We start from the raw sequence: 14,646 nt of genomic DNA, 5'->3' as shown, positions 1-14,646 counted from the left end.
TGGCTGATCTAGAGTCTGAAAGTTAGATGAGTGGAAAAATTGAAGTATGTAAATTCTCTATTCGAGAGAAAAAAATGTTATGTATATATGTAAAATTATTATAAATTAGTACTAAAAATAGAAAACTAGAGATAGAAAAGAAAAATAACAAATAATATATGGATGCAAATTTTGAACCCAATGTGCTATAACAGTAAGCACTGAGTTTATTTTCTTCATATATCACCTAGTTTCTCTCTTTATGCATATATGATATAAGGCACGACCGCACGACCACTCCATTCCACCATTAACAAAGATAAACTTCAATATCTACCACAGATGAAACCCCACCTGGCCCACAACTACAATAACAAAAGCCAAAGCCAAGAGATCTGAAATTTTTACCCAGCAAAAAACAAAATTTAAACTAGAATGGTATAATTCGCTGAGCTCGGGGTCCAGATCCGCCTGTGCACATAAGCTTCACAATTTGGCGCCCGATACGGTGGGACTACATATAAGCTTTCACAATTTGAAGTCATACACTCATACTCAAAGTTACCAAGGAACACAACACTAGCCCGAAAGCAAAAGGTCATTAAAAGGGGATTATGCGTTTGTCGCTCCTTTGCATTATAAAACGTGAAGGGGCAGGGTGCGTTTGTTGCTCATTAGCGCCCTTTGGGCAATATTATATATATGCAACCACCAAACAACACGCAGCACATCTTTGCTTACTCCCACCAAACAATTCTGTAATCAAATGATGCTCCAAATCTCAAATGCAGACACTGGTACCGAGTATTATATTCAAATGTCTGCACTTACCCTTTTCTTTTTCCATCGAGCAAGTTGTATTTTTTATGATCTTGGCCAATTTCAGATAAATATATTCCAAGTCAACTTTAATCATTTTCGAATTTACATTTCAATCATTAATACCGAAAGAAAAATTTAATATTTTACATTTTTATTTACGTATTATAATCTTGTCTCACTCTTTTCGTATTCGACCTGATTATAAATTTAACAACAAAAATGACATAAATAAGTTAATCGACCCCACGTTTAACCGTATATCACGTCTTACGACTCTACCATCGAGCCACAATAGATGTGATTGAATGAGCGATGGATAGAACTTTGTAGCCCACATTTTTGTAGAAAATGAGATTCGTTCATAAATGAAACAAATTTTGGGCCAAAAAATTGAGAAGAAGAATAAAAGTCAGATAAATCAGGCCGCCAGATCAGTAAGCCAAATGAGACTGATAATACTAAAAAAACATTTTCCCTAACCCATTTGGCTTCACCTCTCTCACCAAACCCCTCACTCCTCCTTCACACAAACCCTCCTCCTCCACCGATCTCACTCCTTCCACAGCTCCGATCCAATCCCACCGCCATGGCTCTCTCCCGCCTCTCCTCCTCCTCCGCCGGATCCACCCTCCTCAAGCCCCTCGCCTCCGCCCTCTCCCTCCGCCGCTCCCTCTCCTCCTCCGACTCCTCCCCGATCACCATCGAGACCTCCCTCCCCTTCACCTCCCACGTCTGCGACGTCCCCTCCCGCACCCTCGACACCTCCGCCGCCGAACTCATGACCTTTTTCCGCGACATGGCCCTCATGCGCCGCATGGAGATCGCCGCCGACTCTCTCTACAAGGCCAAGCTCATCCGCGGCTTCTGCCACCTCTACGACGGCCAGGAGGCCGTCGCCATCGGCATGGAGGCCGCAATTACCAAGAAGGACTGCATCATCACCGCCTACCGCGACCACTGCACCTTCCTCGGCCGCGGCGGCACCTTAGTCCAGATCTTCTCCGAGCTCATGGGCCGCCAGGGCGGCTGCTCCAAGGGCAAAGGAGGATCTATGCACTTTTACAAGAAGGACGCCGGGTTTTACGGCGGCCACGGCATCGTCGGAGCTCAGGTTCCTCTCGGATGTGGCCTTGCCTTTGCGCAGAAGTACTCCAAGGATGAAACGGTGACGTTTGCGCTTTACGGTGACGGTGCTGCCAATCAGGGGCAGCTTTTCGAGGCGCTTAACATCTCTGCGCTTTGGGACTTGCCTGCGATTTTGGTCTGTGAGAATAATCACTGTAAGTGATCAATTCTCTTGGCTTCGTTTGTGTGACTTTTAAATGCATTGTTTTCGGGAATGACTGACATTTGTATTACTTTATGCAGATGGAATGGGAACTGCAGAGTGGAGAGCTGCTAAGAGTCCGGCTTATTACAAGCGTGGAGATTATGTTCCTGGCTTGAAGGTCCGATTGAACACTGCTTTACTTGTTTCATGTAGTTTTCACTGCTTTAATGTACATGTCATTGGTTGACTTAATAATCACGGATTGTTGAGTCCACAGTTCAGAAGAGTTTGCTGAAGTTATTTTAGTGTGACATGTAATTTTGTTCCGCTCGCTAATGTTTTTGGTGAACAATTTTTGACTTTGGAACAGGTAGATGGCATGGATGTGTTTGCTGTGAAACAGGCATGCAAGTTTGCTAAGGAGCATGCTTTGAAGAATGGACCTATTGTGAGTTTCTTTTGTTACTTTGATATAATGTTTGAAGTTTCCTGGTCTTATGACTGCTAGCATCGGTGCCTTTAGTATTAATGCCGCACATTGTATCTTCGTCAGTTTAGTTGATAAGCCCACAATTATAGTAAAACATGCAGTGTAGGTTGGTTCGGTGACTTTTTGTGCGAGACTAGTTGTATTGTGATGTTAAGAGTCTGCAAAGGACATGTAACACTAACTACGATCGGTTGACTTGCATGTAGCACTATAACCACAGTGGGATGACTTGCATTTCTGCTCCATCACAACTCCTAAACTTTTACACCCGAGGAAAATAAATTTGATGGCAATGCAGAGGGTGTAAATTGTGTCTAAGTTTTATACCATTTAGATAGGAAAATGTCTTCCCTTATTCTTGAAAAGAAACATTGATGTTTAAGAACTTTGCAAGTACAATTTTAGAATCTTGACAAAGGCTACGATGTGAGCAGCGAATAGATCAGATATCTTGGCAAATTTAGTTGGAAGTTATCAGGTTCTGTGCATTTTTGGTCAGACAAAGCTTTCCAATGTTGCTGGTCCAAACCAGCAAGTTATTGAGGCATTGACAATACTTACATTAAAAAAAAATGAAAATAGTTAGTCTTACAAACTCTATTTTTGGCTTTCAGATTCTTGAAATGGATACTTACAGGTACCACGGTCACTCCATGTCTGATCCTGGGAGCACCTATCGTACACGTGATGAGATCTCTGGCGTGAGACAGGTTTGATTTTGCTGATGTAACTATTTCATTGCTTGGTAATGGGGATTATATCAAGGACTTCTAATATGTATCCTCTCTAATTTTTCCTGCTGATGTGATTTCTAGGAGCGTGATCCAATTGAAAGAATAAAAAAGTTGATATTTGCTCATGATATAGCGACTGAGAAGGAGCTGAAGGTAATTTATTTTCAAGATGGGTGGATTATTCATCAATCTTTCTTTGAATATTAAGTTGGTATAAGCCTGGTTCATATGTCGAGGTCTTAATATAGATCATTTGGTCACGTCCTTATTTCATATCTTGCTGGAGCATCGCTCTTCAGCTTATATGCCACAAGGAAATCGTAAAATGGGGTTTTAGTTGGAATTTAGCCGCTTGAAGAAAACTGAATGTCTGCTCGTGATTTTATGGTTTTCTTTTCAGGATATTGAGAAGGAAGTGAGAAAAGAAGTTGATGAAGCCATTGCTCAAGCCAAAGTACGAAGATTGATTTGCTACTTATTTGATTTCAGTAGTTCCTTTTTGCTGATCTCTGATATGGATGTATCTGTCTTTCATAATCATATATTTTGTTCACTCATTTCTGATGTTTGGTTTTGTTATGTTTCCAGGAAAGCCCGATGCCAGAAACCTCGGAACTTTTCACTAATGTGTATAAAAAAGGCTTTGGAGTAGAGGTAATATTTATCTCCCTCACTTAGACTCTAACAGCCACTGACACCTTAGTTTACAGTTAGTCATCATGAGCAGCAAATGCAGGCTATAGATTTTTAGCTGAGACTGCTGCTTTTGGATGAATATCAGTGCTCAATGTGTCACATATTATATGTCACTACCATTGATAAGCCTTCTAAATTATAAGTTGCTTTCATCGTTGGTAATATAAACTTGAAACTATAAAAGATTTTTGATCATCTTATGCTTGTCAATGTCTAGTTGGTTTTACACCCTAGAGGGGGGGGGGGAGTGTAATTCAGTTCCAGTATTAGCCTCTTACAGAAATATAATGATCAAGAACGGATGTGCATTTACCGCTTCTTTATGTTGAGTTCAGTTTATTGCAGTCAGGTTCAAAAGTCATTTCTTCTATATAGTCGTATCACTCGTATGTATAAATCCACGACTTGTTTTATTCAACAATTTCAAATTGGTTCCTTAACTCACATATAATGACTAGCAATTGTTTACTGTTACTTAGCAAGCTGCAACTGCAGCTAAAAGTTCTTTTTTTTAAATCGTTTACCAACTATGATTTGCAACTATGTTGTTTTTACTGATAATGATTATTGTTTATTCTTTTGACTGCAGTCATTTGGACCTGATAGGAAAGAACTCAGAGCCGTTCTTCCATGAGTTGAAAGCGGAAGTTGTTGCAGATAACCAGTAACACATTCTCTCAACTGGATTGCGCCTTCCAGTTATCCTTGAAAACAAAAACAATAAATGGTTAGAGTCAAGATTTGCCATCTCATCTTGGTTATATTCGATATGTCATCCTCTTGTATAGGATATTGATTCTTCTCCCTAATACTTAGGTGGAAATTTTGCCTTCTGGCCATGTACATGTTCTCGGGATGCGAGACGTACTTCTTACATTGTTGGGTTTGGCCTCGAAATATTTACCACCAGTCACATTTAGGGGATTGACAAAATTGATTTCCTGTTATTATCTTTGTCTTCAGTCAAGTCAATTCCGTTTGAGTATCAAATTTTAGATGGTTTTTGTTATTATTATGTAGTTGTCTCTAAAGCTTTTCACTCGGGCATGAATATTAAAGGCAGTGGTTGTCCATAGCTTACATTTTTGCCCAAAGTTGTGCATGTTACCCAATTACATGCCTCAATAAAAACTACCAACCTCGACCCAAGAACCTTGTACAAAATCATAGCAATGAAAAGTAGTCAGCTGCTTTTGATCTAACAAGAATCAACACATTAGAGTTCGAACCTATGTAGTTGCAGGCATTCTCCGTGATCGAACTTATAAATTAGATTTCAAAGTTGCAGTGTACATTGTTATTGAGTGTGAACGAGGAAAAGCACCAAAACAATGTTTTTGAATCAAATCTGATCTTATGTAAACAAGGGCTGGGCTTCAGAAAGAATGACGGGGAAGTAATTTAATGACCAGTTTGATAGAGGAGTTCTGAACACATAATAATTATCTCTGTTACGGTGCTACTTATAATAAGGAACGACGTCGTACGTGTGTCCTATATACTGTCGGTGGTACAAGTTTGCATATGCGTGGCAACTTTCATACTCATGTGAGTGTGACCCATGCAAAGCCAGAAAGGGACAACCAGATTAAGAGATTGAGTCAATTCCATCGATCGACATGTACCACCATCGCTCACCGCTACTTGTTCTTCCCAAACCAGAAAAGCTTCCAATTCCTCTTACGTAACCTCCATTAATGGATGCATATCACTATCCTCCGTCACAGAGATAAAGATAGAGCTAGCTCAAAGAACAAAAAAAAAACGAAATCATATGCAAACTGTGTTGCTTCAGCTTATCTCAACCTAGACATGAAACACGCTTGTTTCACGGGTGATAGAGGGATCGTAATCACACACAACTCTGTCGTATTATTCGTATAGAGTTAAGCCATGCAACACAACCACCACCCCTAGAAAATGAAGCATTGAAACGTACTATATAGTGCTTTGAATTGTTCAGACCAAACAAAAAATAGTGCTTTGAGCTTTGAATTGACTCGATCAGCAGAGTACGCAACAAATTATGAGTGATATCTAGAAAATCAAATGTATTGAAGTTTAATATTAGAATCTGAACGTATTTCATCTAATAAACGTACGATTCTAAATAGTATAAGACCAAACATAATTGCGACTGACTTAAAATTAATAACTTCACTATATCATATTTGATAAAAATTATCTGAATCCGTATGGAGATAAGAGTTAAGTCATGTGACACGATAGTCTATCAAGGAATTGAAGTGATCTACAATGCTCAAAATTGACGCTTACGAACACTATCTAGATAATTAAATGAAATTACTATTTGATGTCAAATTCTTTATGATGTATTTTATCCAATAATCTAAAGTAACGATTCTAAACAATTCAATGCTATAAATATCTATCAAACACATAATAAATATCTCCAGAACACATAATAATATTTCCATAACGTTATGTATGTGACAAACTAATCACAGCTTCGATACTCAGAAGAAACTATATACGGTAAAAGAGTGATGATTTGACAACATTATTGCAGACAGAACAATCGCAATTAGTCCCCCTGTTTAGAATCGGTCCACGTGTACCCCATGTTGAAAACGCCATCGAATTATATATATATATATATGGGTTTTTTTGGAATACAGTGATATGCATCAAAACACGTGAATGGAAACAAACAGCACCGACGTTAAAATTGCACCCCCCGGCGTCAGAGTCGTGCGTGGACCTCTGTGTTAGCTCTCTCTGCAGCCACTGCTCCTTAGTGGTGGTGGCGTCACTCAAATTTAACCAGAGAATCCAATGCCGACCCGACCCGACCCGACGTCCAACTTCCCACCATCCCATTCCCCCTCTCTTTATTCCCCACCCTTCTCTATTACTGTTACTAATCTCGCTTTGTTTTGCGAGGTTAAAAGTTAATTAATCTCCTGCTCTGTGATTAAGATGAAGTAATTAACCCACACGTGCATGCATGCAGGCGGGTTACTATCATATTACTTCTGCTACGTACTCTTGAGATTAGCGATCGGGTTTATAAGCTCATGAGTTTCCACAAGGATTTCTGACGTACAGCCAATCCTCTGATCCTCACCGTCTGATTCTTCCCAATTAGCAGACATTCTGATCGGTTTTGGGTTTATAATATTGGTGCTGTTAGGCTTTTAGCAGCTAAGTTTGACGCTAATCTTTGTTGCTATGTAGAGTGCCAGATAGGGAAGAGAAGGATGCATGGAAAGGAATCACGTTCCGAAACCAGAAAAAGGGTCACCTGTGTGTTCTTTTATTTCTTGTTCTAACTTTAAGGCACTAATTTCTGACCTCCTTCACCTAAAAAAAAAAAACTTTAAGGCACTAATTCCCTTTCTGTGGCTTCTATCATAAGAGAGATGAACAAACAGGATCGATCTTCTTGGATTTGTCTGTCCAATTTTATGAAAATTATTCGATTCGTTTTGCGGGTGAATAGCCACAATAACGAAACAAAGGCTACGATAAATGTGGGAGAAATTGATGTCTAATATTATCAATTAAAAAGATCGTACAATTACAAATTATATATGACCTAATGTTCTGGTGTTGAATGGAAACATATTAATTTCATCTTCGCAGCGGTTTTCGAAACCTAGTTTCAAGAAGCTAAAGTGGTTACAGTTTTGATCTATTCGTCAACTATTACCGCAAGCTAGTGATATTTTACTACGTACATTGATAGCATTGCCAGACATATCTGTATTTCTAAAACTTCTGGGTTCTATAAACTAATACAAGTTGATAGCTTCCTGCAGGAATCTAAAATTCTAAATATATACCAATTGCCATAGTAAAATTCTTAATTTTCTCACCTGAATCCGTACGTAATATAATTATACAGTATATGTTCATCATTATTAAAAGTTGGATGGACAGCGCTTTGTTGTTGGAGAGTTCACGGATCACGGATGACCGACCAATTTATATGTCGATTTTTATCTCTAGTTCATTCTTTTGCCAAGGATATGTCTTTGCAAAAGTTGTATTACAATTTCAAATTTTCAATGGATTTGAGTGACTACAGATCGATTCACCAACTAACCTTTTCTTATTGCTGCTGTTGTTGGTGGTGGTTCATAATTCAAGAGGACTCACACTATCCGATCCGTTAGAAAATTCAGTGGGATATATACATAATCAACTTGTTAAGCCATGAGAGGGCTTCAACAACCAAATAGCTAGCTACTGATGAGCATTTGTAATTTTCCAAGAGCTTCGCTAACTACCTCTTTTTTTAGTGTTAACATCATGACAAAGCAATTGGTTGAACCGTCTAACCAACTAGCTTATTTGATGAGTTTATAGAGTTAGGGCATATACATATATAAATTGCAACAATATTATCTTGTGTTCTGCATACAAATGCACCAAAGTAAAGGTACCTCTTTTATAATCTTGTTCATATGATCGATCTTAGCAAATCTGCCCGAAATAAATTTGTTAGATACGACGTCGAAATAAATGGCATATTCAACTTCATACACATTAGTGATATACTGATCAATTAAGTGTCTACACTCCCATGTATATACTTTGAAGATTGTATGTGCATAGTCTGAATCCAATGATTGTTATTGCTTAGTCGTTAATTAACCCTTTTAAAACTAATTAAAAGGAAGACTTTAGAACTTTAATCCCCTTATTATTGTTTCTTTTTGTGAAACACAAGTAATGGTACTTTAGACACGTATAAATCACGAATGCATCAATTTGAGACTTGAGAGTGAATCAAATGAGAGAGAGGCAAAGCATTTGATACAATAATTGTTGGAGACGGAAAGTTCACTACAATAAGATCCCTACTTTCAATTTTGACCAAACACATACAATGGAATCAAGGAATTGTCTACTCTTTGCGTCCACTCAACTGAGAATTATTCATCAATGATATATGTATTGAACTATTGATAAAGAATACGAGTATGTAATTAGAATCATGCAACAATTAATTGACATGTTTAGACACTTACGTACTAACTATAACAAAGACATATATATTTCTTTTTTTGACAAGTACGATTGTTTTTAATTAATTAGAAGTTGTCACATTCATTGGTGTGTCATGAACATAGCATATAGTTTTGCTTGTTCATATATACACAATTCCTCATACGATCATGTGCTTTTTTCTTTGTCATTATTGATAGTCAGTATATATATAGTCGACCTAATTGATTGAAACTATATAAAAGCAAAGAATATATTAAGGGGAACGTTAGAAAGGAACATATTCAGATCATAGAAAGCAAAGAATACAATTAAGAACTTGTTAAGTTTTTTATGGTTGACTTTACATCTTCATAAATTTTCTCACCGATAATTCTTTTCTGAAAGGAAAATGTTTTAGCGTCATAATATGACGTCAGATTCGGCGCCGTAATCCCACTTGGCATGTCACGTCACCTTGCCATGTCAGTAATTACAATAATCACAAAATGTCATTTTTGAATGAAAATATAATTCTATCCTTGTTCATATCATTTTTTTCTTCAAAATGTAATAAAAAATATGGAATATATACAAAATATGTTTGAAATATATAGATATATATATGTGTATGTGTGCGAGCGGGTGATATATATATATATAGGTCTTTCCACGAAGGGAATTTTTTTTTGGCTATTTTAAAGCGATAGTTAATTTACCAACTTTTCGATTACATTTTCAAATCTCCACGTTAAACTTTTAGAGTATAATGTGTAAATCACCTCTGTAAAATTTCAGCCAAAATGATGATTGTTAAGGTATCAAACTTGGTGAAAACAATGGACGCACCAAATCTGTCAAACCGGAACTGTTCATGTTTGAATGCCTTAAACACCTCCATTTTGGCTGAAATTTGTCAGAGGTGATCTACACATTATAATCTAAAAGTTGAACGGTAGAGATGTGAAAATGTAATCGAAAGTTGGTGAATGAGTTATCCATTGTTTTCAAAAAAAAAAAGGGATCCCTCATTGGAAGGGGACTATATATATATATATATATATGAGTATGTGTGTGTGGTGTCTATATGGTAATTGTATTAATTAATTCAATAAGAAAATCATGAATCTTGACATATTTGTCACTAGAAAGATTAATATTAACATAATTGTATTAAATATGGTATTAATTAAGATATGTATACTTTAATAAAAATAATATTTGTTACCTTACATATCTCATTAAATCGATTATACCCTAATAAAAGAATATTTCATTTCAGAAAAAAAAAACCAAAATAATCTTACTAAAAGTTTCATCTAAGTATAAATATTTTAGTTACCTTACATAGTTTGAAATTTAAAAATAAATATATTTTATGCATATATATATACATATATTTTCATAAATTTTAATTTTAAAATTGTATTATAGAAATATTATTGTGATGAAAAAGCATAAATGATAAAAAGAACAATTTTTTTATAATAATTTCTGTTAAACATCAAATTTCTCACTTAAGTGTCGTTTTCACTTAAAGAAAATTACAATCAGCCTCATTTGACAAATTCAAAGTCGATAAAGATGGTATGTGTATATAACTATATATAGCCGATGCCCCAAAGGCCGCCGTGGAATGTTCCAGACGGAGTTCCATTTTACAGAAGTGGCAAGTATCTCCTACACATGATCGGCACGTGACCACATGGGGACAGAGTCTCAAATGCCAGGCTGCCCTTGATAGTGTCAGCGGGGGCAACATCAATAAACAGCTGGAAATTACAGTTCCCTTTTAATCTTTTTTCTTCTGTTTTTGAAAGTTTGGGAGTGAGCTGTCATTTCACTAGTGGAGGCAGCGAATATTTAGGGTATTCCAAAGAAAAAAGGCAAGTGCCCATGTTGCTTAGCTGTCCTCCTCCTCCTCTTTTTGCTGCAATCCTTCTGACCTGGCACTTCAATTTCTTCACTCTACAAATAATTGCTCCACTCCTCCCCAGTAATATTTAATTTCATTGAAATTAAGGCACAAGCTTAATCACGCAGTAAATGAGTATTAACGTTTTTACATTGGGGTTGTCAAATTAGTGAGTAGATCCTACTCACTCACTCACATTCACCAGATTTTGTTGAAGCTAGTTGAGAAATCCCATCAATGAGAGAGACGACAGATCCAAATTCAAAACCCCCATCCTCATTCTGGCTTGCTGCACTTAAATGCCTCACTTTACTGAGATCATGACAAGATGAAATTTAGCGAATTACAGGTAGATATGGCAAAATATGAGATATGTTTATGTTATATCATGATCTATAACCACAAAATCTCATAAGATTTAATAGTTTGATTGTAAATAGTAGATCATAATATAGTAAATATAGTCAATCCACAATAATCTATATCCCGATAACATGCATGTATCTAATTATTAGCTACATTCTCTAATTACTTATACCTAGTAGGTAAATCATTCTTTTTTCTTCTTTTTAGCCAAGGATTGCATTTTTAAAGAGCTAAACATTCAATTTAAAAAATGAGCGAAGAAGTGGTAGGTGAATGGCAAGCATATGTATCATCGATCACGCACAAGAAGCACCAAACAAGAACACACCTCTCCATTACAACAAAACCAGAACCCAACCCCTATTCTTAATCACTCAATAAATAAATAAATAAAACAATTTACATCTCGTTTACCATTTCAGATTAACCAGAAGAACACAGATACTATTTATCACGCAGCAACAGTTTTAATGGAAGCCAAAAAAAAGCAGAGATGGGAGGACAGGGACAGTAAACAGTGAATAGTCCATAACGCCCTCACTGATCCCTTCCCCCACCACCCACTCTGCTCGGCTTTCCCGTCTTTCCCCTTTTCACCAGTGTGATGTTTCGATTTCCTAGCAATTTTCGATCTGTGACCTTTATTATTTTCCCTCTTTTTAATCTCAATGGAGAATACAGAGAGAGAGAGAGAGAGAGAGAGAGAGAGAGATCGCAAATCTCCACAACCGTCTGTCTTCTAATTGTTTTGTTTCCTCCTCCCTATAATAACTATCTCTACCCACACTCTCTTCCAGAGACCACCCACCACCATTGGTGCTCCACTCTCTCTCTCTCTCTCTCTCTCTCTCTCTCTCTCTCTCTCTCCCTAAACCCAATCCGGGTCGGTCCTCCCCACCTACAAAAACCCGCAACCCGATTCACCCTTTTTCGGCTTCCTCATTCTCATCTGATCCGGATTTGATTTCTTCCTCTCTCTCTCTCAAATCACAGAGAGAGAGAAAGAAACCCCCTGAAAATCCGCAATGCTCTCTTTCCGGCTATACGCCGCCGTCTCCTTCCTCTTCAGCCTCTCCGTCCTCTTCCCCCCCTTCTGCATTGGCATCCGCTCCTTCCCCACCCGCGCCCTCGACTCCTCCTCCGCCGGAGACGGTGTTTCGTCGTGGTCGAGATTCTCGGAGGCGCCGGACTACCGGAACGGGGAGGAATGCGCGACGTCGTTCGGCCGCGAGATGGCGTCGTCGTGCGACCCGTCGTTGGTCCACATCGCGATGACTCTGGACTCGGAGTACCTCCGCGGCTCCGTCGCGGCGGTCCACTCGGTCTTGAAGCACGCTTCTTGCCCGGAGAACGTGTTCTTCCACTTCATCGCGGCGGAGTTCGACCCGGCCAGCCCTCGGGTCCTGACCCAGCTGGTCCGATCCACTTTCCCCTCCCTCAATTTCAAGGTCTACATCTTCCGTGAAGACACCGTGATCAACTTAATCTCGACCTCCATCCGGGTCGCCCTGGAGAACCCGCTCAACTACGCCCGCAACTATCTCGGCGACATTCTCGGGCGGTGCGTGGAGCGCGTGATATACCTAGACTCCGACGTCCTAGTCGTCGACGACATTCACAAGCTCTGGAACATCTCCCTCACCGGGTCGCGGGTCATCGGGGCCCCGGAGTATTGCCACGCCAACTTCACAAAGTACTTCACGGACGGGTTCTGGTCCGACCCGCTCCTCTCCCGGGTCTTCTCGACCCGGAACCCCTGCTACTTCAACACCGGCGTCATGGTCATGGACCTGGTCCGATGGCGGGAAGGAAACTTCAGGAAGAAGATAGAGAACTGGATGGAGCTACAGAGGAAGCGAAGAATCTACGAGCTGGGTTCCCTGCCACCATTTTTGCTGGTGTTCGCCGGAAATGTGGAGGCGATAGACCACCGGTGGAACCAACATGGGCTCGGCGGCGACAATGTGAAAGGGAGCTGTAGGTCGCTGCATCCGGGGCCGGTGTCGTTGCTGCATTGGAGCGGGAAAGGGAAGCCGTGGGTGAGATTGGAGGCGAAGAAGGCTTGCCCTTTGGACCATGTTTGGGAGCCTTATGATCTTTACAAGCATCGTAACATTGCCAAGTATCGTCATCAATCCTTCTCGTCAATTTCTGCTTCTACATTGATCGGGTTTTCAAGCTATTTGTCATGATGATGATGATGGTAGTCATTAGTTGTTGCTTTGTTGTTATGATTCTTTTTTCTTTTTTTTTTGGTTCTTTTGATACATTTGTTCAGTGATTCTTTTGATAGATCCATGTACAGATTATTGATTGGGTTCTTTAGAGGAGGAGGAAGAGAGAAAATTCATGTGGGGGGTACTATCATGTTTCTATTGTACTTGGATTTTCTTTTGTGCTGTGTAAGATGATTCAGTTCAGGGTTTTCTTCAAAACCATTTTGGTGAATTGAAATGTATAATCTGTTGGGTGGTCTCTCTCAGGATGAGAATATCATACTCTTCTTAGCCTCCGTATGATACTATGCTTTGCTTCCTTCACTCAATTTTGTTTTTCCTTTTTTAATTTTTGTTGTTGGTGTGCTTGGAAAATCTGAAAGTGACTAAAATAGATAGTGAGAGATGAACTATCAATGGTGTGCTGTATCAACGTTACAGCTCGAAGTGTTCACGGGATGACTTGTGTGCTACTGGGCTTGACACGCCTCCCCTTTGTTCTCTTCACCGACTAATTGCTGAGTGTTTTATAGTGCTCCGGAATATTGTTCTCGCTTAACTTGTGTTTTATTTAGTGATGTGATGTTGTTAGATTGTTGTGCAAGCTTTGATTCTCTTTTGCTGGAAGATTGTTCATCAACAAGAGGATAGTAAAATGGGTGGGATGGAGAGACTTGGCAAAAGTTTTGTAGCCATTTTGCTTGTGTCACGATGCTAAGTATCCAAATTTGCTAGCTCATCGTTAGTTGAGGGTTCCATTCTTATAATTGGAGTCTTTCGTATTAGGTTATTGCTTGCTTTCTTCTACCCAATGCCACACATGATTGGACATTTATAACGATGTTGCTTAAAGCAATGACTAAAATATTGATATATTTTTTGATATTTCAGCCAAAAATTTTATTTTTTGGTATATGGATATATTTTTTATATACCAAACATTTCTCGAATGAAAATTTTAAAATTTACCGATATTTTCATAATATATCAAGCATTTTTTGTTGGAAATTGTTAATATTTCCTAATATATAGCTCTTTTTAATATATATATATATATATATATATAGTCTTTATCCAGAGTAAAGGTTCACTCTGAAGTTTCAGAGTGAAATTCCAATTTTGGCACACTTTTCGGTTAAATTTTTTCATCATAAGTGATTCAATATTTAGTTATGCTATTCAAGATCATCTCAATAAAATTTCAT

The 14,646-nt window shown here is 38.5% G+C and overlaps 2 protein-coding genes across 2 annotated transcripts; both read left to right on the top strand.

The window, feature by feature from the left end:
* Positions 1–1,261: 1,261 nt before the first annotated feature.
* LOC126789901 (pyruvate dehydrogenase E1 component subunit alpha-1, mitochondrial) lies at positions 1,262–4,949 on the top strand. Its single transcript, XM_050515977.1, has 8 exons — positions 1,262–2,081; positions 2,170–2,249; positions 2,442–2,519; positions 3,176–3,271; positions 3,377–3,448; positions 3,696–3,749; positions 3,884–3,949; positions 4,581–4,949. The coding sequence occupies exons 1-8, from the start codon at positions 1,388–1,390 to the stop codon at positions 4,623–4,625; spliced, it is 1,185 nt and encodes a 394-aa protein (XP_050371934.1). The 5' UTR covers positions 1,262–1,387; the 3' UTR covers positions 4,626–4,949.
* A 6,998-nt stretch (positions 4,950–11,947) lies between these two features.
* On the top strand, positions 11,948–13,738 carry LOC126789894 (probable galacturonosyltransferase-like 9). Its single transcript, XM_050515969.1, has one exon. It carries the CDS (start codon positions 12,251–12,253, stop codon positions 13,415–13,417), a length of 1,167 nt encoding a protein of 388 aa, XP_050371926.1. The 5' UTR covers positions 11,948–12,250; the 3' UTR covers positions 13,418–13,738.
* The last annotated feature ends 908 nt before the right edge of the window (positions 13,739–14,646 follow it).

Source organism: Argentina anserina, chromosome 4, assembly GCF_933775445.1.
Source record: "Argentina anserina chromosome 4, drPotAnse1.1, whole genome shotgun sequence".
NCBI lineage: Eukaryota > Viridiplantae > Streptophyta > Magnoliopsida > Rosales > Rosaceae > Argentina > Argentina anserina.
This window is presented reverse-complemented; position numbering and strand designations above follow the sequence as displayed.